This window comes from Suillus fuscotomentosus (genome assembly GCF_016647785.1).
Source record: "Suillus fuscotomentosus strain FC203 chromosome Unknown F5891scaffold_10, whole genome shotgun sequence".
Taxonomy (NCBI): domain Eukaryota; kingdom Fungi; phylum Basidiomycota; class Agaricomycetes; order Boletales; family Suillaceae; genus Suillus; species Suillus fuscotomentosus.
Genome location: NW_024539522.1, coordinates 813,818 through 837,446, shown reverse-complemented (window position 1 = coordinate 837,446; position 23,629 = coordinate 813,818). Strand labels below are relative to the sequence as shown.

General features: G+C 48.3%; 2 protein-coding genes across 2 annotated transcripts; both read right to left on the bottom strand.

Annotated features, from left to right (window-relative positions):
• Positions 1-12,353: 12,353 nt before the first annotated feature.
• Positions 12,354-13,580, bottom strand: F5891DRAFT_1014404 (RTA1 like protein-domain-containing protein; the record flags this gene model as incomplete). The annotated part of the gene is made up of 7 exons (XM_041360833.1): positions 12,354-12,493; positions 12,550-12,616; positions 12,672-12,893; positions 12,951-13,186; positions 13,235-13,363; positions 13,416-13,472; positions 13,521-13,580. Coding segments are annotated over 7 exons (902 nt in total), but the record flags the coding sequence as incomplete, so codon positions are not given.
• A 6,353-nt stretch (positions 13,581-19,933) lies between these two features.
• Positions 19,934-23,185, bottom strand: F5891DRAFT_1171012 (uncharacterized protein; the record flags this gene model as incomplete). The annotated part of the gene is made up of 5 exons (XM_041365524.1): positions 19,934-20,392; positions 20,446-20,527; positions 20,561-21,996; positions 22,166-22,397; positions 22,520-23,185. The coding sequence occupies 5 exons, from the start codon at positions 23,183-23,185 to the stop codon at positions 20,037-20,039; spliced, it is 2,772 nt and encodes a 923-aa protein (XP_041229945.1). The 3' UTR covers positions 19,934-20,036.
• Between the last annotated feature and the right edge of the window lie 444 nt (positions 23,186-23,629).

The window sequence follows — 23,629 nt, the reverse complement described above, 5'->3', positions numbered from 1 at the left end:
GATCGCGTGGTTGATATGTTCGAAGGCAATCCCAACGGACAATGGGTTGAAGAAACACTTATTCATTGGAAGTCGTAAGATCATTAACTTTCCTCTGTGTACTGATCCATATTCTGAATAGAGAAACTCCTGGACTCCTCCATCGTGGGCGCTCCAGATCTAGGACAGATGCAGGACTTCATGCATTTGACGACAGCGAGGATGATATGGACAATTTTTTTGATTCTGATGAGCGTTCTCCTAACAACAGAGAACAAGGCTCAGAAGGTGGGACCGGGAGCAGTGGTAATGCAGACAACTTGCATGGTATATAATTTTCCCCGCATTTGAGTTGTGCCTATAACTAATATACATTCTGACCCAACAGCGCTGGGTGGTAACGGGTCAGTACACCAGGTAACACCAACAGCAGCTCAGCCGACATGCGCAGCACGCAAGAAAAAAGGACGCCGTTGACTCCAATTCAATTTTGTTGCTCTTAAGCGCACATACTTATACATATATCATCCTGATATGAGATTCTTCTATCGCAGCACCATTATATCATCTTGTAGTGCTTTTTCACCGCTTTCGTTTGTTTTAACATCTGTATGACTTGCTACCTCCGAGTTTTTTTGAATTTTCAGTCTGTACTTGGTCAGTACTCGCACATCTATTCCTGACTTGTGTTCATAGTCTAGTGTACTCTATGTAGCTACTGCATTGTAATGTGAACTGGTATGCAACTGCGAGCTGCATGACCAACTTGCCAACCGATCAAATTTTAGGTGTCGTCACATCTCGTCACATGTATTCAGATACAAACGTGGTAAGTGGACTTGCTCTTCTCCGCTCGGATCATCAACATAGCACCACAGTACGAAACACTGATCGTACCCTGAATCTGTTTAGAAGATATCTGACCTGTGAATTATATTCTAGTTTAAGTCATTTCGGCTGCCCACCAATGCCAAACCATTCAAGTTGGTGTGTGTCACGCCTTCGGACACTAAAACTTTTCCTTACCAGCTGTCTGATGGTATGTACAATTTCTTATTGTTGTTAATTCTGCTGACATCGATTCTCAGGTACTCTGGCTATTACGTCGGTCGAAGCGAGTAATCTACTTGTAGCTTCCGAAGGCGAGCGCATTGCAACATGCCCCCTCTGTCTGGCCAAAGTCACCAACATGCGTTCTCACATTGGCAAACATATTCTCTGCGCATCAAGCAATGTACCCGAGGAGGTCGTTCTAAAGGAGCAGGTATGTGTTTTTTTTCGTTACAGTTCGTTGTATCTGTAGCACTCCTCATGTACGTCATGAAATCAATGCCAAACTCATGTTAGCTGTAGCCTGGGCTGTTTGCACCTCTCATGCGAACCTGAGGAACCTTATTTCAATTCATAGGCGCAAGGTTCATACCACATATGAGTTAGAGCCGCACGTCAAATTCATTAAGTGCCTACCTCCTTGGGACCACATACCACATACTTACATAACTGCTTAGAATGTTGAACGTGTTGGACGCATCATAAGCAAAAACTCCAGCCAGCTATCGCTTCACACTTCCTCTCATGCTGGTTCCCTGTACCTTGAGTGGCATGTCCCTCTTCAATAGTGTGCACTATATTCTTTCGCCTTCAATACAAACAGAGCAATATGAGGAACTCTCAGGCTTGCTGACTCTCCACGGTGCAACGAGCGCACCACCGCATACCCATTTCATTACACTTGCTGGATCACTTATTCAGAGCGAGTGCCAGGGATCCTTGTATGTTGTGTCGGAAACATGGGTGCAGCGGAGCATAGCCCTCGGAAAACTTCAACCGTAAGTGTCCTCTATCTGTCACATTGGTACAAAGACATTGACGGTCAACGTGTCAGTGAGGAGTACTATTCAACGGATCCAAAAATGATTTTTTCAGGAATTGTTGCATGTGCCACTGATGTGAGTGAACCGTCATTTGTTGTATCTATTGTATTGAATTAACATCCATTACAAGCTCTCCTCATGGGACCTCGAAGTTCTCTCAGCTGGCATCACCTCATTGGGAGGGCAGTGGCGAACAGCCCTTACCTGCGACGTAACACATCTCTTTGCATTGCATGAACAAAGCGATAAGGTACTTGATCTCTTCGTTCCATTCATCAGTCTAATTCTGATGAAACAAACTGTTAACCGTAGTATCAAACTGCAATGCATTTTGCCCCAGATACCCACATGTTCATCCTCACACCACATTGGTTTGATGATTCAGTTCAAGCTGGATGTCGTCTTCCTGAACTTCCTTACTCATGGCCTGATCCTGAGGTGTTAGAACTAGAGATGCCGCAGGCTACTATGGGTTGTGAGATTGTAGTTGCGATACAATATTCAGCAGGAATGGTTTATCACTTAACTCTTATCGTAGAAGACTAGTAAAATATCAATATCATGCCAGCCCACTGTTTTTCTGCTCAACCGATGGTGTAAAATATTAGAAGTCTTGTGTTGGTATCGGCATATTGTCATTACATGATTGAAAGGACCTCCATTTTAGCTTGCTGTTTTGGTCTAATGCAAATTAGATCGCATCTCAGGGAAACCACTAAATCCTAGCTGCATGTAGCATCGGAACTTGAGAACTTTGTTTCATGGAGTTTCGAAACACATATCAAACTTCGCCTGTCCATCAAGAGTGGGAGACCCCATTTTGCCATGCTCTCAGGCTACGATAGCGTTGACTCAAATTCACACCCCTCTGGAGCTCTCCTCACTGCATGTGCGAGCGAGAGTCATACCCCCAACACAGAACATAGCCATGACTTTGAGGCGTGCGCTGGTGGTCAAGCACATGGTCAAGGCACCCCAGTGTACCCTTGTGGGTGCTACCGGCACACCGCGCTCACGAACAGTGAAATTGCAGATGCAATTGCCGATGCATCTGAACAATGCAAGAAACTCGAACAGGTAGCTGCCTCAAGATGCTCTACACTCAATTCCGAGTCTGATTGTTATTGTTCTAGGAAATTGACACTTGGAACACGCACATTGAAAAAAGCAGTGGTGAAAACCTATCACTGAAGCGCAAGAGGTCGATGTTGACCCTCGACTCAGACTCCATTGGAGACACAGTGAGCTAGACCCATCATTTCCATTGCTTTTCACATCAATTGTCGATAACTGTGTGATTTAGACACCACGCCAATTTGGACAGCACCTTACCAATATTCAACGCGCTGAATCAGTGCCGGTACTCGAAGTGCCCAAACGCAGGAAGCTGGGGAAAGCTTTTGAATTTAACGAGCATACAATTCACGAAACCTTAGTTGATGTTGGGAAACACCTCGAAGCTGCAATGGACAGGCAGACAGAGGTGCTATCCAGGATCTATCATGTTCTGGAGAGCCGTACCATGTAAACTTACTAACTGTAATACCTTCAGTTGCACACCCTGTATTCAAGCTCGATGGAGCAATTGGCGCAAAGTCTTTTCTCATTCTATGCCATCACTAGCCTGACAGTCATCAGTGCCATTGCAAAACTTGCGAATGTCCGAGTCCAAAGTGGGATGTGCACATAGCCAGCTGCAAGACCCGAATAAGATTTGAACTCTTGGAGTACGTCATAACGCTGATACATTTGAGTTCTCACTAGCACCATGACAGAGCTTCAAGTTCCGGGTACATGGGCCACCTCCGTGACGTTAGCACAGGGATCATATCAGTTTGATTTCTCGGGGTGTTCGTCGCTTGCGGAAACAAGAATTCAATCAGTAAACGGCTTAGTGCCGCCACCAGGTTGATGTTGCAATGTCGTTGAAGCTCCGCAATGGCTAAGCTTGTTCAAGTTGACCGTCTCCTTTTTTGTTGTGGTACGTCACTCATTGGTTGCATCAAAAATTTTTTAGCTCAACTGTGGCAACTCGGTCCCTGTTCATGGTCTTCATTCAGTATGTTCGAATTCACCGTGACAGCAGGGTGGGGTCGCAAAGTCTCAATAGCTATTAGCTGTCCAAAACTACCGAGTAATTGGCACCGATGTATGTGCTCTCCTCCATTGTGAATTCAAATTCTTGCACACTCAAACCTAAATGAACGGATAGTATGGGTCAGGCCAAATGCCCTAACAATGCAGTGTGCAGGGTGATCGGCGCTGAATTTGCTGATTGTGATGCCAAGTCTTTTACTAAAGGGATATATACAGGTCACTCAGTCATTTTTCCTCGTCTAGAATATCCTGTGTTCACCATCAGCTCCCCCGTTCAATGTTTCATGGGATACTTTGGAGCACGTAGCTTCCATGGGTTCTACCATCTATAATAGTCGAAGCGGCTCGAGAAAAACGGCGAGTATCTTTGTTGCGCTACTTACAAAAACATGAAACACTCACTGTGTCCAAAATACAGTCCGTACTGTAAATTGCTGGTTTCTGATTTCAGCCAGAGTGCGGTTCGTGTGGTATTCCCTACAGAATGTAAAAATGTACTAACTATCATTCTCTCTGAATCGGTTCAAGGTTCAGAGGAAATGGTGCCTAGAATACAGTTTAAGTTGAAGATTTAAGCTTACTCGGATCTGTTCTTACGGTAGGCCTGGGGGCAGCACCCATGACTTTTATCACATATACAATTGACGCACTAGTTACAAGTAGCTTAGTACTGTCCATGTTCATACTAGTAATTTTAAGGTTGACCGCTATCTATAACACTAGCCCTGAAGTACCTGTGATGAGTCTGGATACCTGTGTGTACCTAGTACACGGCGACCTCACTGCCACAAGCAGGTAGAATTAGCATTTACACCTTGACGCACCTCGAGACTAGTGTACATTGGGTATACCTGTGCTGATCCTGAAAGGGAATAAAATTAAGAATTTGACTATATCCAACATCTGTCCCGATTGTGCTGGTAGAAGTATGCAAGGGATCACCAGGAAGTACAAAGGTTACAAAAGTTGTACTAGTATGTATCGAACTTAACACAAACAAGGGTCTACCGAGTAACACAAGCACAGCAAGGCTGGTGAGAGGTTGCATGGATCATCACCCACACAAGGGAATACCAAGAAGCACAACTGTTACAAATTTTGTAGTAGTATGTAGCAAATGGTAGATCCAAAACATGGATCCGCCGAGTGGCACAAATGCAACAAGACTCGTAAGAATATACATAGAATTTTATAATCCTTACAAGGAACCACCAGAAGACACAATTGTCGCAACAATTTTAGCACCATGCTTGACTTTCATCACCCAAACAAAGATCTAACAAGCAACACAAATATGACAAGGCTAGTAGGGAGCATGCATCAAACCTCGCTGCATGCATGGACGTGTACTGCAACTTACAACTCACTCGCCAGTCTGTCATGCATTTGTAGGGAATGTAATGATTGTGCGCCTTGTAAGGCCTGTAATTGTCCTGTCACTTGGTTTGCACGGTTTGGTATTTTTTGTTGATGTAGAGCCTGTACGCAGGCAGACACTCATATGTTGATCATTAACGATGATTCAAAGTGTTTCGAATGCGATATGAAGTTGTGTAAACATGATTTGTACATAGGAATTTGTTACAGTGCCGCGTCACAGGCGCGTCACGACCGCGGCAGGCGCGGCAGGGCCGCGTCAATTTCACCTGGCCCTGTACCGCCCGGCGCCGACGTAACCTAGGCTATTGCGACCACCACAGTTCTCGCTTCACCAGCGCTATCGATCAATGCAGTCACCGTCCTCAGAGCTCAATCCCCCGCTAATCCTTCGTCGCTACTGATCCGCTTGACAATTAGAACACTTTCTCGTCATTGTCACGCCAGGTGCAGCCCGCCGGTCTAATATCTGCCAATAACATCATATTTTTCGTCACTCCGTCTACATGATTTCATTTGTACACTCATTCTTTCTAATTCCCCCATCATGTCTACTCTAGCCTGTCAGGCGTGACACCACTCCCTTCTACGTTCGTCCTCACATAATCATCCGGCCTACCTGTACCTGAGGACCCTTACCGAGCTACAATATAAGTAGCCTGTGTGCAGTTGTTGAGAGCCGATGTGTCCGAGGGAAGTAAGGCCGAGAGAGAGAGAGCTGAGAAAGGAAAGGACGATACGGCCGAAGAATAGAGCACATCGAGTGCGAGCGTCTCCAAACGGAGAACGTCGACGACGTGTCAACGTCGGCAATCTTTTCGTTCTTTAAGTATATATTTTTCATCAAAGCTATTGCTGGCAGACTCACCGTATAAGAGGACGCTGTTTTCGTCGAAACGTCTCAGATTCGAAACGAATACTGAGACGTAAGTACAAGTCCCACTGTAACGTTCGAGCGCAAGCGCTGACGTACATCTAGTCGTACCTTTGTTCTAGGTACAAACAATTGTTAATAGAGATTCGAAACGAATACTGAGACTCGTACCTTTGTTCTAGCGTGTCGTAAAACCTCCCGCGTGTATCGTTCCTCCACAGGTTATGAGCCCTGTCTCCTCCATGGACTTGTCGACTCCCAGCACCAATTCAAACCTTTTTAACATCCCGAAGCTCGCCGAAGATGGCTCGAACTGGATAACCTACAAGGAAAGGACGTTAACGGCTATAGGTGCACGAGGACTTACGAGATATACCGATGGACGAGCTAAAGAGCCTACGCCTTTCGTAAAGAGCTCTACGGGGGCCGTTACGAAGCCGGATGGTACAACACCTACGCAGAAAGAAATCGATGAGCTCGACGCAAAGACCGATGAGTATCAACAAAAGAACTCACTCGTAAAACAGCAAATATTTTGCACGATCACAGATCGGCTGCTGTTACGTGTCCAAAAGTTAGCATCCGCGTCCGAAATCTGGAAGGAAATATGCCACATACATGAAGGCAAAACCGAACTCGTCCAGATAGATCTGAGACGGAGGCTCCAGGAGACGAGGTGCGAAGAAGGTGGTGACGTCAAGGCTCATTTTTCAGAGCTTTTGCGCCTGAGGGAGTCGTTAGCTGGAATGGGGGTAGCCGTCATTGATACGGACTTTCATGCCATCATCCTAGGGTCCTTACCTGAATCCTACCGGCCGCTACTGTCGTCGATGAACGCAGCGGCCAAGATAACGAAAACTCCCCTCTCGCCCTACGAACTCATCACCATCATCACAGAGGAATACGAGCACCGGTTACTCACCGAACGACGTCCCAACAAACGCGGGACCAACAGTGCGCTCTCCGCGAGAACAAATGCAGGGAGGAGCACGAGCTCGCAGAGCTCGGCTCCAAAATCCAACCCCGACGCAGTCTGTACGAACTGCGATCGTAAGGGCCACTGGAAGAGTGACTGTTGGCGAAAAGGTGGAGGAAAAGAAGGTCAGGGGCCGAATCAACGGCAGAGACAAGGAGGACGCACCCAAAAACAAAGTGCCAATGTAGCCAAAGAGCCGGAGCCAAAGGACAACTACGCTTTCGCTACGTCAGACCTCGCAGTCATAGCAAAATCGATGGACGTACCTCCAGAGCGCCGAGGAGCAATAGTAGACTCCGGCGCGACCTCTCATTTCTGCCCGGATAGGGCAAAATTTGTATCCTTCGTCGAGATCGCCCCGCAGAAGATATACACTGCGAATGGAGCTACTGTCAATGCGACAGGACGAGGAGACGTGAGGATGGACTTACCGTTGGGCTCGAAACGAACGACCGTGACGCTAAAAGACGTCCTATATGCCCCCTCCATGGCATTTACCCTTATCTCCACCAATAAGATCGCCTCCGCCGGTTTGGCCGTGCTGTTCGAAGGAGGAATGTGCAGGATACTGTCTGCTCCCCCCGAACGAAGGACGATCGCAGAAATACCCCAAGTCCAGGGACTTTACGCTGTAACGTCCGACCGTAAGCATCGTGCCAACGTCGCCAGGACAAAGCTTACCATCAATGATGTCCATCGTGCCCTAGGGCACGTATCACATGCGGCCCTTCTTGACGCAGTCAAGAAGGGCCTAATCCTGGGCATAGACATAGATCCGGCGCCCGCCATCCAGTTCTGTGAAGTCTGCGTGAAAGCTAAGTCAGCTCAGCAGTCCTTCCCAAGAGAAACGAAGATGCGCGCACTTACATACGGAGAACTAGTCCATACGGACCTCTGGGGACCGGCGCAGACGACGAGTTTGGGAGGCTGTAAATATTATGTCAGTTTCACGGACGACTTTAGCCGGCAGACGCGACTCGAGTTCCTCAAACAAAAGAGTGACGCACTTACCGCGTTCAAGTCCTATGAGGCATGGGTGGCCCGTCAATCACCAGGTGTGCGCGTGCGCAAAATCCGTTCGGACAGAGGAGGAGAGTATCTGAGCGCCGAGTTCGATCAATACTTGCGTCAGCAAGGTATAGAGCGGCAGCTAACAGTGCACGACTCACCCCAACAGAATGGTGTCGCCGAACGACTCAACCGGACACTCGTCGAGCATGCGAGAGCAATGCTCCTAGGCAGAGATATGCCAAAGTACCTGTGGGCCGAGGCCGTTAGTTACGCCACTTGGCTCAAGAATCGCCTACCTTCAAGGGCGATCCCAGGTAGCACGCCCTACGAGTTGGTGCGCAAGTCCAAGCCGGACTTGTCGCAGGCCCATGAATTTGGGGCCAGGGTCTTCGTCCATATGCTGGAGGCTGGTAAGCTGGAGGCGAGGGCGGAGGAGGCAGTTTTTGTGGGGGTAGACGCTGAAAGTAAAGGATACCGGGTGTATTGGCCCGGCAGACGGCGTGTCTCGGTGGAGAGGAATGTGACCTTCACGCCGATCCTGGCAGCCGATGGTATGCCGGACGAGGGGGAGTCTGCTGTAGTCAACGAACATAACAGCGGCAACGGTAATAATAACTCACCTAGTAGCGTCCAGCCCATCACCATGCCACAGCAACCTCAACCTTCTACTCCTAAGCAACCCCAACCATCTACTCCTCAGCAACCTCAACCTTCTACTCCTAAGCAACCTCAACCATCTACTCCTCAGCAACCTCAACCGTCTACTGCCCAGCAACCTCAACCATCTACTCCTGAAGCGAGGTCGACGAGGGTAAGACCACCCCCAGGGTACTATGCGGCGCTGAATGAGGGCCAAACGGCAGCCCTAACCATGGAAAGCCTGTTGGAAGCGTCAGAACTCGACCTCTTGGATGAAGAGGCGCATATTCACCTAGCATTGGCCGCCGTCCAACCAGAACCGACCCTCCAACAAGCCTTGAAGGGCCCAGACGCTGCAGAGTGGCAAGAAGCCATCAATTACGAAGTCAGTCAACTCGAGAAGCTAGGTACGTGGGAAATCGTAGACGCACCTCGAGGCGTAAACCTTATCCCATGCCATTACGTCCTGGCCACAAAGCGCGGGCCGGACGGCGAGAAGCTGAAGCTTCGCGCGCGCCTAGTTGCAAATGGGCAGCGCCAGAAGTACGGGGTCGATTTCTTCGAAACCTTCGCCCCCACGGCCAATATGAGCACAATACGTGCAGTCCTAACGATGGCTGCTCAGCACGACTGGGAAATACACCAAGTCGATATTAAAAGTGCGTACCTATATGCGAGTCTGCAGGAGGACATATATATGCGAGCGCCCCCTGGATACTTGAAGGATGGTCAGGAAGGGAAGGTACTGAAGCTGAAAAGAAGCTTACCTGGACTCAAACAAGCAGGATATGAGTGGGCGCAGGAGCTAGCTGGAGCCTTCAATGAAATGGGCTTCAGCAGGTCAAAAGTAGATCAAGCCGTTTTCTACAAACGCACCTCGCGCGAACACGTCGTCATCACCGTCTCTGTCGACGACATGGCCGTCACCGCCAACCATATATCCCATATCCATCGGTTTAAGTCCGAGCTGCGCGCGCACTTCGAGATTAGCGACCTAGGGGAGTTGAGCTGGTTATTGGGGCTGAAGGTGACGAGGGACCGCGTAGCACGCACCTTGACACTTTCACAGAAGGCATACGTCGAGACGATCCTCGAAAGGTTCCACCTGGAGGACGCGAAGGTCCTGCACACGCCCATGGAACCAGGTACTGTCCTTTCCATAGATCAGTCCCCTGCAACACACGCCGAACTCCAAGCTATGCGAGACATACCATATCAACGCGCGATCGGTTCGTTAATGTACGCAGCTACGAGTACCCGGCCAGATATCGCTTTTGCGGTGGCAACACTGTCGCAATTTATGAGGAATCCGGGGAGACCCCATTGGGAGGCCACCAAACGCGCCCTGCGGTACCTGAAAGGCACCGCAGACTATGAGCTGACGTTGGGATCCAGCGAGGGAGGAATTGAGGCGTTTGTCGATGCCGATTGGGCATCGCAGCCACATAGGCACTCCATGAGCGGGTACATCGTACTGCTCCATGGAGGCCCCGTTTCGTGGAGCGCGCGCAAACAGCCTATCATAGCCCTGTCAACAGCTGAAGCTGAGTACATAGCGTTGACCAGCGTGGCAAGGGAAGTACTTTACCTGCAACTCCTCATCCGCGAGCTCTACGACGTCCAAGACCTCCCCACACCCATCTTCTGCGACAACCAAGCTGCTATAGCGTTAGTCTCGACGGGAAAATTCCAATCGCGCACCAAGCACATAGACCTGCGATACCACTTCGTACGCGGCCACGTGAAGGACGGTACCTTCAAGATAATCTACTGCCCCAGTGACGACAATGTCGCGGACGCGTTCACGAAGCCATTGGCACGTCCCCGACTCCAGAGGTTGAGGACATTGATGTGTTTGGATAACGCTCGAGGGGGAGTGTTGAGAGCCGATGTGTCCGAGGGAAGTAAGGCCGAGAGAGAGAGAGCTGAGAAAGGAAAGGACGATACGGCCGAAGAATAGAGCACATCGAGTGCGAGCGTCTCCAAACGGAGAACGTCGACGACGTGTCAACGTCGGCAATCTTTTCGTTCTTTAAGTATATATTTTTCATCAAAGCTATTGCTGGCAGACTCACCGTATAAGAGGACGCTGTTTTCGTCGAAACGTCTCAGATTCGAAACGAATACTGAGACGTAAGTACAAGTCCCACTGTAACGTTCGAGCGCAAGCGCTGACGTACATCTAGTCGTACCTTTGTTCTAGGTACAAACAATTGTTAATAGAGATTCGAAACGAATACTGAGACTCGTACCTTTGTTCTAGCGTGTCGTAAAACCTCCCGCGTGTATCGTTCCTCCACAGCAGTTCCTACTGCAGGCAATATAACCAAGTCTCGAAGTCCCGGTCTCGCATTCTCTAACCAGAAGCATCTCATTATTTCGTCTATCATCTCGGACGGACTACGGTTTCTACTCCATTACTCTCGTTTACGAAACCTCTGACTCTACAGTGCCTATCTCTTACAAGCGGTCCACACACGTCTTCGCACTCCCCATGAGCGGACTTGGAGCTTGCATGGAAATTTCGGTATCGTATGTTGACGGCTTTTCCTAGGAAGTGTTATATTGTACTGAGGCCTGGCCGGTGATATCTGGTTGGTGGAAATAAGAGGACATTCATCCAAAGCAAGCAGAATAAGATGTCTGCTCATATAGACTTAGTTACTTGGGACTCAAGGTAGATTTTGGTGCCCGGCTACTTTTTCCTACTTTGCTATAAATTCAACTTTGACATGTTCAGAAAAAAGTTGTTCGGTCATATTAGCAATCATGGGCTGCACTAAAAAATTTACTAGGTGGATCACCGTGGATGAATCGATGATGCACGAAGAGAGGTGACCAAGTGGATTATCAAGTAAGATTACAGCTAACATCATATCGATAGGCCAGAATCCATTTTTGTTCATTCACCGCTTTTGTTTAGTTGTGGAGCTGGCCAAACAAAAGGGTCCCGCCTATTACGATACTTTTGTCGGCTGAGATACCCCAGAATGGTACTGGACTGCACAATATCGACTGATTCGGCGGGCGAGGAAAGGCAAAGAAGGGAGCAGAGCGTCGAAATTTGAAGGAGCATCAATGAGCATCAATACCAATGTCTAACACTAGCTGTACAGTAGATGTCAAGTAACGATTTGTAGCTGTATTCCGACAACAGAGCCTGTGAGACGAGAGAGCCGAAGAACTCAGTTGATAGTTCAGCGGCTTGTATTAGTGAATTGTACTATCGCCTTCGATGACATTTGGACAGACATAGTGATCCATGGTTGGTTGCTTCATGGCTGCTGCAGGAATGTGACGGCGGTTTCCAACTATAGTGAGAATGGCGTCGGAAGACAGTGTGGAATGAGAAAGCTGCGTAGTCCAGTGCCATTCTGGGGTATCTCGCCCCGACGAAGTTGTAATAGGCAGGACCCTTTTGTTTGGCCAGCTCCACAACTAAACAAAAGCGGTGAATGAACAAAAATGGATTCTGGCCTATCGATATGATGTTAGCTGTAAGTAAGTTGGGGGTTTTCCTGACAGTGACAGAACTCTAAACCCGTCCCGTCATTTCATAATCATAGACAGGTTTTGTCGACGCTTCAAGATACTTTGTTGGCCAGTAGATGATATATGCGCAAATGCCAATCAACAGTGGTAGGGAGTCGAGGAGATAAAAATAGACTTGTTGGGCAAGGGTTAGACCAAGCGCCTCAATTTCAGTACCACTCAACACTTACTTTCATGTGTGATGAGATAGCCGCCATTGCCTTGACCAAACTCAATGACACGATAGATATAGCGAATCTGTATCGCATAACATCAGTGAAGATTGACAATGAAGTGTGGGCGAAAGGCGTACCATGTAGGCTGTTGAAGAAAACATCAATATCCAGAGAATTTTCCTCCATGGCTCCTTGCGGAACAGAAGACCGTCTCGATTGATACCATGCCATGCATGCACAATCAGGATCATGAAAAACGCAAATGAAACCGTCTGAAGGATTAATCCGGCAAGCACTATGTCCGCGCCTAACTTCTCACTTGTTGCATTTGTCGACGCTTCTAGACCGCCACCTGCACCCTGCACAACGTCGTGATTAATCCTCCATGCGATGAGAAAGACAGTCAAACTTCAAACCTGTATGGAGGCTGTCGCGATATCGCTGATAACGATGCACCGGATAGCTTTCTCTGGACTTATCCAAGAGTAGCGTCTGTCCACACAGTTCACGAAGAAACGCCTATAAAGGATGTAATTGAAGGCGAGGTATGCGGCAGGCGGTAACAAGGTGAAGAATTCTTGGACCATGAAAATCGGAAGAGAATTTGGGTTCGTCGCCATGGGTATACGCATAAAAAGGCCAACGGACATCACTGTTTCAACAATCAACACGTATTTCGAGGTAGATGGTGAAAACTGACAGGTTGAGGCTATAGGGAGGTGAAGTCCCCACCATGCCTTGTTCATAAATAAGCGGGTGAACAGGCATAGGCTGGCGACGGAGTACAATACGCCTGCCGCGATTGCTGCGGCTTTGTTTGGGTCGTATTCTGGATGACATGGATTAGACCTAATCCGAAAGATAGCACCTTTTGGACTGACTGAATACTATGGAGACTATTGTCGGCGCTTCGACACCGACTGTGCTGTTGCCGCTGGCTAATGTATTTAAATATCAAGTTCTACAGATATTGACAGATTACTGACCTGCCCTCACCGCGCCGATGAGGAAGGCGACAGTGATCAAAATGTTCGCAGATTTCATGCTGGAGGCTTGGGTGTTAGAAGGTGACATCGAAATACAGCAACTCTCAAGGGTTATATATACCCCAAATGCAATGATACAGCATCAATGGACCTTCTCAAAGAAGCGGGGGTAGGTGCGGTGTAGTAGGGAGCACAGCAAGGGGGTCATTAGTAGACCTAGTTACTGCCGCGGTCCAGTTCAGAGGCCGTTTGACGAGAACCGGGACCGGACAGCACCAAGTAAAACCGGCGAGTTCTTGCTGGGGATTATGCTGATTATGGTGCTTTTACATAGTCAAGCGCAGGAGCGATTGACATGCAGGTGCCACTCAGGCCCGGGTGGGGAACTGACGCTCCGTGCTTATATATATTAGATATATGACGATATCTTCTTCTCACAGGTTCTCTGATGGTTAGCCTGTCAGAGGTCTCAGGTGTTCGGGCTCCTAGAGCAGCATGTGGCTAGAGCAAGCGTGAATCAGTCAAGTTCAGCAAGCACCGTGTTCTCGTCCTCTTCAGAGCGCTGGGCTGGCGTCTCTAGTGGAAACGTTAACAGCCCTCACGGCTGCAATCTGTGAAAGATAGTCACGATATTGTTCAACTAATTGGCGCAGTATCATTGAATGTGGTCCGAGAGGGTCCCAGGAGTGTTAATGGAGACCGGTGCAATTTGTCTACCGTCCAGTGAAGGGGAACTGAGCACTGCCGGCTAGTGATGTACCACCAATGACATTCCATGGGAAAGCAAATTGCTATTTGTCAAGTACAGCAGTTTGATGTGCTCACCAGAACACAGGTGGAATGCGTACACGCGATTGATAGTGCACGACTAGAGAATCGACAATTGATGATCCTGTGCCATACCGAGCACAGCTCTCGTCAAGTTCACAAGTAGTTCGAGTGACAGATCAATATTAATTGTGATTGAAGCACAGTTCAGTGGCACAACAGGACCTACTGCATTACCCCCCCTCTGCTCTTCTACAAACACCAAAAGACTCAGCTTGACGTTCCCACCGTCGGAGTCACACGACAGCATCACATACATGCCACCATGTCAATGACCCGAGTGGTAAATGAAGATCATTAATGATGGTTCGCTGAGTACATGGTTTGCCCAATGGGTACGCCTCGTCGCCTCCTTCTTATGCTGGACAGCAAAAAGTTCGATATTTGGAAATAGATAAGAGGCAAATGATGAAAGTATCCGACACCCTAGTAGGCTATCTGTCGAATTCAGTGCCGATTCCCGAATATCGAGTTAGCCTAGAAAGCCATGAATTTTGAACTATTAGTATTACTCACGATAGGTTTTGAACACTTCAGAAAACTCGCTAAAGCTTGAAAACAAGCACAGCCGCATGCGGCAAATTTGGAAGTCAGGCTCGGCACCATGGCTGAGTTCGAAATATGCCTGCTGTTCGCCAACAACGCCTCCGTCGTTCTGCACGACTTGGAGGCAACCCTCCAGTGTGCTCTAGAGCGATGGATCCTGAGCCGTCGACATCTCAAATACAACCACCTCCCCCCGATCCAAAACCCAAGCTGACGATTCAGTGGCAGAGTGATGACACTCTCACTGACGTCTTGGTCACCTGGCTCACCGAACACCCTCCTGACTGTCGTATCTTATTCTACTCTGATGGCAAGAAACCACCTCCCTCTCTGGATTCAAGTTCTTCTGCTCGTCCCTCGGGAAAGGACAAGTCTCAGATCTACTCTGTTATTGCTCAGGTCATCTTCAAACATCACGCAAAATATGGGCTGGAATATGCAAACAGTCAGAAGAAATTTCGTGACTCTGTCAACAACCGTATCACAAGGTATGTCATGTTTATATTTTTTGTACTATGCGCTGATAAGATCCTTAGTCTCAAAAACAAATATAAGCCCCTTAAGGCTAAATTCAGTGCAACCGGTGCTGGTGTAGTCCCTCTTGATGACGCCTCCGCTAAAAATCTACAAGGTGAGCATTCTTATTTATTTGTTTAGCGGTTTGACCGATTCAAATTTGTAGAAGAAGTCTGTCGCGAATTTCCATGGTACAAGGAACTCGACGCCATCTGGCACTCAAATCCCTCCTTTGCAGCAAAAACTACATCGTCCAAGCCTGGCGTTGACCATGCTGGTGACATGTACGCGCTAGTACGTCCGCGTGGCAGGGCTGGCCCCTCCGCACATACCAGGGGTGCTACCAGGGCTCAGCCCCCCTCTCATGTTCTGCCTCCTCATAGCCGCCCATTTACTGATTCACAAATTGATCCTCGTCTGCTAGCACCTGCTGCTCCCACTGCTCTCGTTCCTTCGCCTGCTCCCGCTGCTCCCATTCCTTCGCCTGCTCCCACTGCTCCCATTCCTTCGCCTGCTCCCGCTGCTCCCATTCCTTCACCTGCTCCCTTTCCTTCTGCTCCTCCCACTGCTCCCACTCCTGCTTTTCCTCATTTCCCTGCTCTTCCTATTCCTCCTGCTCCTCCTGCTCCTCCGGCACCTCCAAATGCCGACTTCGATACCACTATGGGCAATGTTCCTGATCTTGACGACGACGACGACTTATATTCCGCTGCTTTCCGTGCCCCTCTGGGCAATGCACTAGACCACTTGGATGACAACGATATGGACACTGATGCCCCGCACCCTACTTATGACCTTAACAGCCCTCCAAAGGTTGCCGGGAAAAAACGACAACTCCCATCATCGCCGTCTCCTCCTCCTAACCACCCCATCCCTTTTTCAATCACGCAGAAGTCACCCACTCCTTTCTACGACAGCCGTGCAGCATTCGGCGCTCAGGGGCCCTCTGGCTACGACGCACGACGCAGACCTTCGTCTATTGCATCGTCGTCGCCAGGGATGACTCGTAGCTCGTCGACACCTTCGTCGACGACTCACAACACTTCATCGTCAGATTTTCCTGCGTCTCCGACCCTCCAGACCTCAATATCAGCGCAACCGAAGACCACAGGGTCGAAGAAGAAGAAAGCAAAGTCCGACATTCAGGAGCAGGTTGAGAGGGTCAATGGTGAGATTGGGAGTATTCAATCGGACGTCACATCACGCCATAACCTCAAGCACGAGCGCTTCCTCGCGAAGCTTGATGTGAAGAAGGACTACCATCGCGAGACGAAGAAGTACGAGTATCTTCGTGAGGCGCGCGCACATGAGGCCATGCAAGCTGCCGCCAGCCATCAACGAGAGCAGGAGACCAAGGACGCGGAAATCCGCCTTCGCGAGACAGATGTCCGAGTGCACGAGGCCCAGGCCCTTGCGCTTGACAAGGAGGCAGAGATGTGGCGCCTGAAGATTCAATTTCACCAGATGACGCAGAGCGGTAGTACCGCTTCTGCGTCTGATAGCTGACATGTTTGCTGCTGTTGTTCCCCTTCCTATCATACTGTCCGCTAGCGGCTTATTTTTGTATCATCATTGCTGCTTTCTGCTGTCGCGTTTTTTTGCTGCTGTTGCTATCTGACTTATGAATTTCTTTTGTAGTCTGTTGTTACTTGTTAGATTGATGTTGTACAAGCTGTAATACTAGTAGTACATGTACTATTGGTGAATGTGAACATGGTGCTTTTTTTTTCTGCTGGTACTTGTAAGATTGATGTTACATGTGTTGTACAAGATGTACTACTAGTAGTACATGTATCATTGGTGAATGTGAACATGATGCTTATCCTTCCCTATGCTGTGCTTTTGATCTAGGGCTATCAAAGAGCTGATCCATGAGCCTTGCACGAGTAGCCTGGCCAGGGGTTCCTTCATATGACCTGTCACCCACTGTTTCATTACCCTCTGGATCCTCAATCTCTTGAGGGACAAAAGCTTCACCCTCGGTACGAGCCCACTCCAGAGACTGATCATAGTCTTTATCCTGCTTGCGACGACGAGTTTCAAAGCAGATGATCATGTTGTGCAGGATAAGACAACACTTAATCCAATGCACAGCAACCTGCAAGTCCTTCTCTGTCTGAATATTGATGCGGAGCTCTCTGAGAGACTGGAACCGCCCTTTCAAGACTGCAAATGTATGCTCAACACGCACACGGATCTTTAAATTCATTAATAATAATAAAAAAGCAGAAAATAAAAATACCTTAGAAAGGTGGTAATTAAATGTCCTCTGGTCCTTTGTCAGTCGTCCATTGCGAGGCTTCTTGAAAGGGGGGATACACTATGGCTCCAATGGGTATGCACTGTCTGCCCAAACCCAGTGATCATCTGGGAGAAGATTGGCATGCTCTTCATAGAGGCGAGTGGATCGAAAAGCATATGCATCATGGACACTCCCAGGTTGACCAAGAGAATAATCTACAATCATGAGGTTATGGGGCATGATAACTGCCTAAAATTAAATTAAATTGTTGCCCATGAAAAATAAATAAAAATACATTACTTGACAGCCAAGGGAATACTTAGATTTCCTATCATAAAATGTCTCACCAAAATAAGCAGGTTTGGTGAAAAGATCTATAGTTGAGCCATCAATGGCTAGATAGCCACCCCTCCACTCTGGACAGGTTCGTGTCTCAGCAAAGCGCCGAGCCAGCTCAGTATCCTCAGAGTTATCTTCTGGGAAGAAGATAAACTAATCGTGCTCCTCACATGATTAGTGCAGTTGACAACCGACCCAACACTCACACCCGCCCATTGTGCGACATCCTCGAGTGAAATGGCATTGCCGTAGTGGCCTGCACGATTTAGAAAAATAGCAAGCTGAATGGAGACAGGGAGCTGAGGATTGTTGGACTGGTTACGGAAGATAGGATGACCGGAGATCTGGTCGAGGATATCGTCAAATATTTCTGGATTGACGTGCAGTTTCTGGCGAAACAAATGAGGCCGGTGTTCCTCATGGTGAACCAGCATATGCAGCTGAGGTGCCCGAGGAGGAGGCTCATCAGGCTTGTGGAATACACGTGCCCTCTCTACCTCATCACGAAGAGCAGCAATTGTGTGCTGGAGCCGGTCGTAACGCACAGCAGCGTCATCTGAGTCGTCAGATTGGTCACTGTGGCTGGAAATATCTGAACTGAGGCCCAAAAGGTGGGACATAGGGGACATAGGGGACATGGGGGATATAGGGGATGGGGAGGCAAAAGCCAGATCTTCCTCATCCGAGGTATAAAGCGAGTTTAAGTCCGAGTCGGTATTAGAGTCTGAGTCGGAGTTGGAGCCCTGGTCATCCAGGAGTATATTCAAATACTGTGAGTTGGCTAATGCCAATGAAGCCTGATCAATGGCACGAAGGAGGTCTTCACGTGTAGACTGAGGAGGCATGGTTGTGACTTGGAACGGGGTGTTTTCTTATCAGTACACTCGAGATCCATCATCCAACTGATTAGGCGGTGTTTAAATCGGAGTTTAAATTTTTACCACGATTAGCGCCAGATGTCATCGCTAGCATCTGCATCCTCCGTGCATTCCGTAGCTCGAATCTCACCATCCCCTTGCCCCTTCCAGCATGATCTTACAGGTGGATAATGGGGAGGTATGCAATGGCGCTGGATGGGAGGTTGAGGATGTAAATGTGAGTAATTTTTCTTCATTTGTGCTCCTGCCCTCTGATCTCATGCTACTGCTGTTGTGTCTCCCAGCCCACATGCCTGCACCTGCGCACTCATACGGCTGTTGTTGTATCTCCCGGCTGGGCCAGCCCCACACACCTGTGTCCATGTTCCCGCCCTTCACACTGCTGTTGTGTCCCTCGCTGTCACGCGTCCAGCGTTCGAATGCCGGATCAAACAGAATCCCCCAACATGTTCGTTATCTCCTAGCACATGCTCCCGCCCTCTTACACTGCTTGTGTCTCCCTCGCTGTCACACATTCAGCGTTCGAACGCCGGATCAAACGGAATCCCCTAACTCTACCTCCCAGCTCATGCGCCCGCACTCTCACTCTCTCATACTTCCGTTCTGAATCTCGTGTTTCCCTCACTATCACACATTTCTTTTTTGTTATATCTCGTTCATTAGATACCTAGCTACATCTATATATTTTTGTGTAGTATACATGCCTTAAAATTTGACTAAGTGTTTCCAAGTCCGCTCTGATGCCGCGTGTGCCGTGTGTCTTGATGGCTTTCTGGCCGAGTTTGTTGAAGACTTTAGCCAGTTTGTTAAAGACTTTAGCCAGTTTTTTGAAGCTTTAGCGAGTTTTTTGAAGTGTTCAAAACTTATCGTGAGTAATACTATTGTCAAGATTACTAATCGTGTACCGCCGACGAACCTTAGACTATTGCGACCACCACAACCTCGCCTCACCAACGCTATTGATCAGTGCAGTTCCCGTCCTCAATCTACCGCCAATACTTCGTCGCTACTGATCCGCTTCATCAGAGAAAACCTCCTTCACAAAATGGCTCAAAAAAGAAGGAATTTCAGGGAATCTGTTAAACTACATGTATTTCGAGAGTATTTCAACGAATCTGTTAAATTACATGTATTTCGAGAGTATTTCAACGAATCTCGTTATATTCCTCAAACAATAGTTAAATAAGTGTGTCGGTCACTGAACGAGTTTACAAAGAAGCTGGGACAGAGCTCCAGAACGGTACTGCTCGTCCATTCACGAGGTACTACTGCGCTGAAATTTGGAAAAAGATGAACACTCCTGCGGATGTCCGATACATCGATAATGCTTGCAAGACGCTCTCCATGACGCATCAGACGGCAAATTTTGTACAGCCCATGGTGTGATTCAGGTTGCTGGAAGGGTGTGAACCATTCCACATACGCAAGGTGGGCGGGTGGTTTTAGAGGTCCAGCGGGGAATAACAAATTTGTAGCTTGACTTGTCAGCGTGAAGACGACGCGAACTTGCGCAACATGGTATCCTTTTTGGAATAAAGTCAGATTAACGGCCGTGTTCACACAAATGCAAACGCACCATTCACGCCCGTTATCCCACCATCCCCTTCGTTGACCAAAACAGTATCAAAGCGTGCGGGGATCGTGTGCCCTCTCTTGTCCTTTCACGATGGTTGAGAATGCACAGAATCTACTGTTACACTCGAGTCCTGGAACCCGTGAGCATCGATTGCGTGAAATTTGATCCTGTGGAATGTAGCCACAGCATCAAAGGGAAGAATGATATGAGCAGCCTCTCGTTCCAGTTGCGCTGCAGATAAACCAGGTTGATTCCTGCCAACCACATAACGAGCCAATGCTGCTGTGAAAAAAGTGGCGCCATAGTCCTGCACAATGTGATCCAATGGAACACGTCTGACGGTCGGGTGTTTCGTCATCTTGAATGCCCGACGATAATCCATGTCTGGTGGTGGCCTTTCTTGCGAGGCAAGATCACCAACCAGACGCCACTTAACAAAGTTATCATGCCACAACATCTTCTCACGTCTTTCGAGCCAGAGTGTCATTTGACTATACTCGTCTTTATGGTTGGTAGCCCTGTAAGCATCCTTCGTGAGGTCAATATGTAAGCGTTCGGTGTACTCGGTGTTGTAGTTGTCGGTCGTGCCATACATTTTGATCATATGTACATAGTGACGGAAGGAATGAAGCTTCGGGAGGTTGAAATTCGATCGGATCCCAAGATCAAGGAAGATATCCTTGTTATCGTGAAAGCGTGTCAAGGCATCATTGAGCAGTGCTAGAGTTTGATCTGTGTGAGAAGGGTATTGAGCAAGGTAAAGGAAATCAAGGATGCCGCGAATGGCACGAGTAAGGCGACCATTATTGAGATTTCCAGGCAACTGTATGCCAATGACAATACCAAGCAGGAAGCGACAGATCTGGTTATGCTCTGTTCCACTAACACGTGAGAGGTGACTGATTCCTTTCAGAAACAAGCGGATGTTGTGGTTTGGGGGAAGCCTACGACAATGAGCGTCGATCTCAGCTTCGCTACATGCCTCCTTGATCCACTCAGTGAGGTGCTTTATGATACCCTGGTAGAGCTGATGCAACACATCCGGCATGATGGATTGGAATATGTTGGTGTGCGGGAGATCCAGCCAGAATGGTTTGAAGACAGGCTTAATGCCACACTCCTGGCACGCTCGTCTCCACAGGTCATAATCCTCGTCGACGAGGGACAATGCGGCAAGAATTGCATTGAGGTCTCGCAGGTTTACCAGGAAATGTGGACTTCCCAACTCCTTGTGTGGGACATCACACTTCGGGCACTCTCCTGACTTTACCCCAGTCGTCAACAGCTGTTCTGGGTAATCTGCGGAGTAACAAGCGACAATCGGATGCCCTCGATGCACAGCACCATCCCCACTGGCCATAGCAACACCGTCCTCGCCAGGGACTTTCAGAGGCTCAAGAATGCGGCGCAAACAAGCGTGAAACAAATTAGTTGCCGTTCGACGCCTAGCAGCCTTGTTTGTGATATGATTGAGTTTCGAAGTTGGTAGATAGGCAAGCAGAATCCACGCTCGTTTAGATGGTTTTCGACGGATCTCCTTTGGAATATTGCCTATTGTCATGTAGACAGGATAGGCAGATTTGTTTCTAAACATAGTGACCTCTGTGTCTTGTCAGACGAAAAAATAATGGGAATGACTGTTGCTCCTGGTTTCTTTGTTTCAAGTTCTTTCTAAAAGAGGTTCCATTAAGTTCAATATGACTCGAACAGATTGTCTGACGACTTGCCTGGGTGGACCACCACCACTTGCCTGTATGGATATCATGATACATTCGGATAGTCTTGTCGGCATCGGCATAATGGTGTTCAGGAGCATAGTTGAGATGTGGTGAGAATTCAGGATCTGAATAAAGAGCTTTGACACACTCCATGACGTCGCGCGAGTAAACATCAAATGCCTCGTCTGCAACAATAATTTCTTCGTGTTTGAAACGCGGTCGTTGACATGGTAACTGTCAGTCAATAATGTGATTGAGTTCACGGGAGTTCTGGTATGAAAGACCCAAGGCTTCACGAAGCTATATAAATGTCATCGTAAATATCGGCCCATCATGATCCAATTGAGAAAGCTCACACCATCAATTGCGAGCAGCTCGGAAAAAGCAGTTGAGCCAGAACTATGAAGTTTTGCCCACTTTGCGACCTCGTAATCTGTGCGAGACACGAAGGGGGCCCAAATGTTTTCTGCACCTTGCAGTACATTCTTATAAGACTCGAAAGCTGTAGTGCGGGAGTGGTGGACTGGAGCACCTGCATGGCGCCTTGGAAATTTCTCAACAATGGGCTGGTGACCAAGGGGCGCCTCTGCTTCTTGTCGTTTGGCTGGGAGTGATTGTGACAGTGTGTCCGAGTTGTCCGAGTTTTCGAAATCATCCCCACCATTGATATCCTGCTGGACAGGATCTGCAGGGCGTTCCCACCCATGCTCAAGCGCTGTGTCATGATACTCTTCATCCTCTCCATCAGATTCCAAGGGGAGCTCATCGTGGTTATTGTCTGGCCATTCCAGATCTTGTTCATCGTAGTAGCCAAAGTAGTCTCCTGTAAATTCTGCATCTCCTCCATTGAGACTGTCAGTATCTCCATCCTCTGCAAGACCATCAGAATCGTTATCGCTCGACTCTGGAAAAAGACCAGAAAGTTGTAGTTGAGCGGCGCATGATGGATTTATGGTCTGGGCTAGGTGATGAGCGTATCCAGTATGCTCGAAGTTTTTAGCACAGCCTGGGCAAGTGTTCATTCTGACAGTAGAGAAACAGGCGAGAAACAGGCATAGATAAAGAGATGAAGGTATCCAAACAGCATGCATAAAGAGACAAAGGTATCCAAATAGTGTGCGTGGGCTGTTGATAGAGCCAAGTCAGAAAAGGTTTAGTTGCAAAAATTGACGTGATAACATACAGCACAGCAACCAAATGACAGTGGACTAATACGCCCTCACAAAGTGCAAAAGTGAAAGTATTACCACTGGCAGACGCACCCTCACAAAGTGCAAGAGCGAAAGCAATACCAAACGTGCCCTGTTGGTGAAGATCCAGGTCAGAAAAGGTTTAGTTGCAAAATTTAACGTGATGGCATGCGGCCCTGTGGCAGCAACAAACAAACTTACAAGCTTCAAAATGGCAGCGGACTGCGAACCTTGCAGTTTTTTTCAGTCCTTCCTCCCGTTTGCCCCCTCATCAGC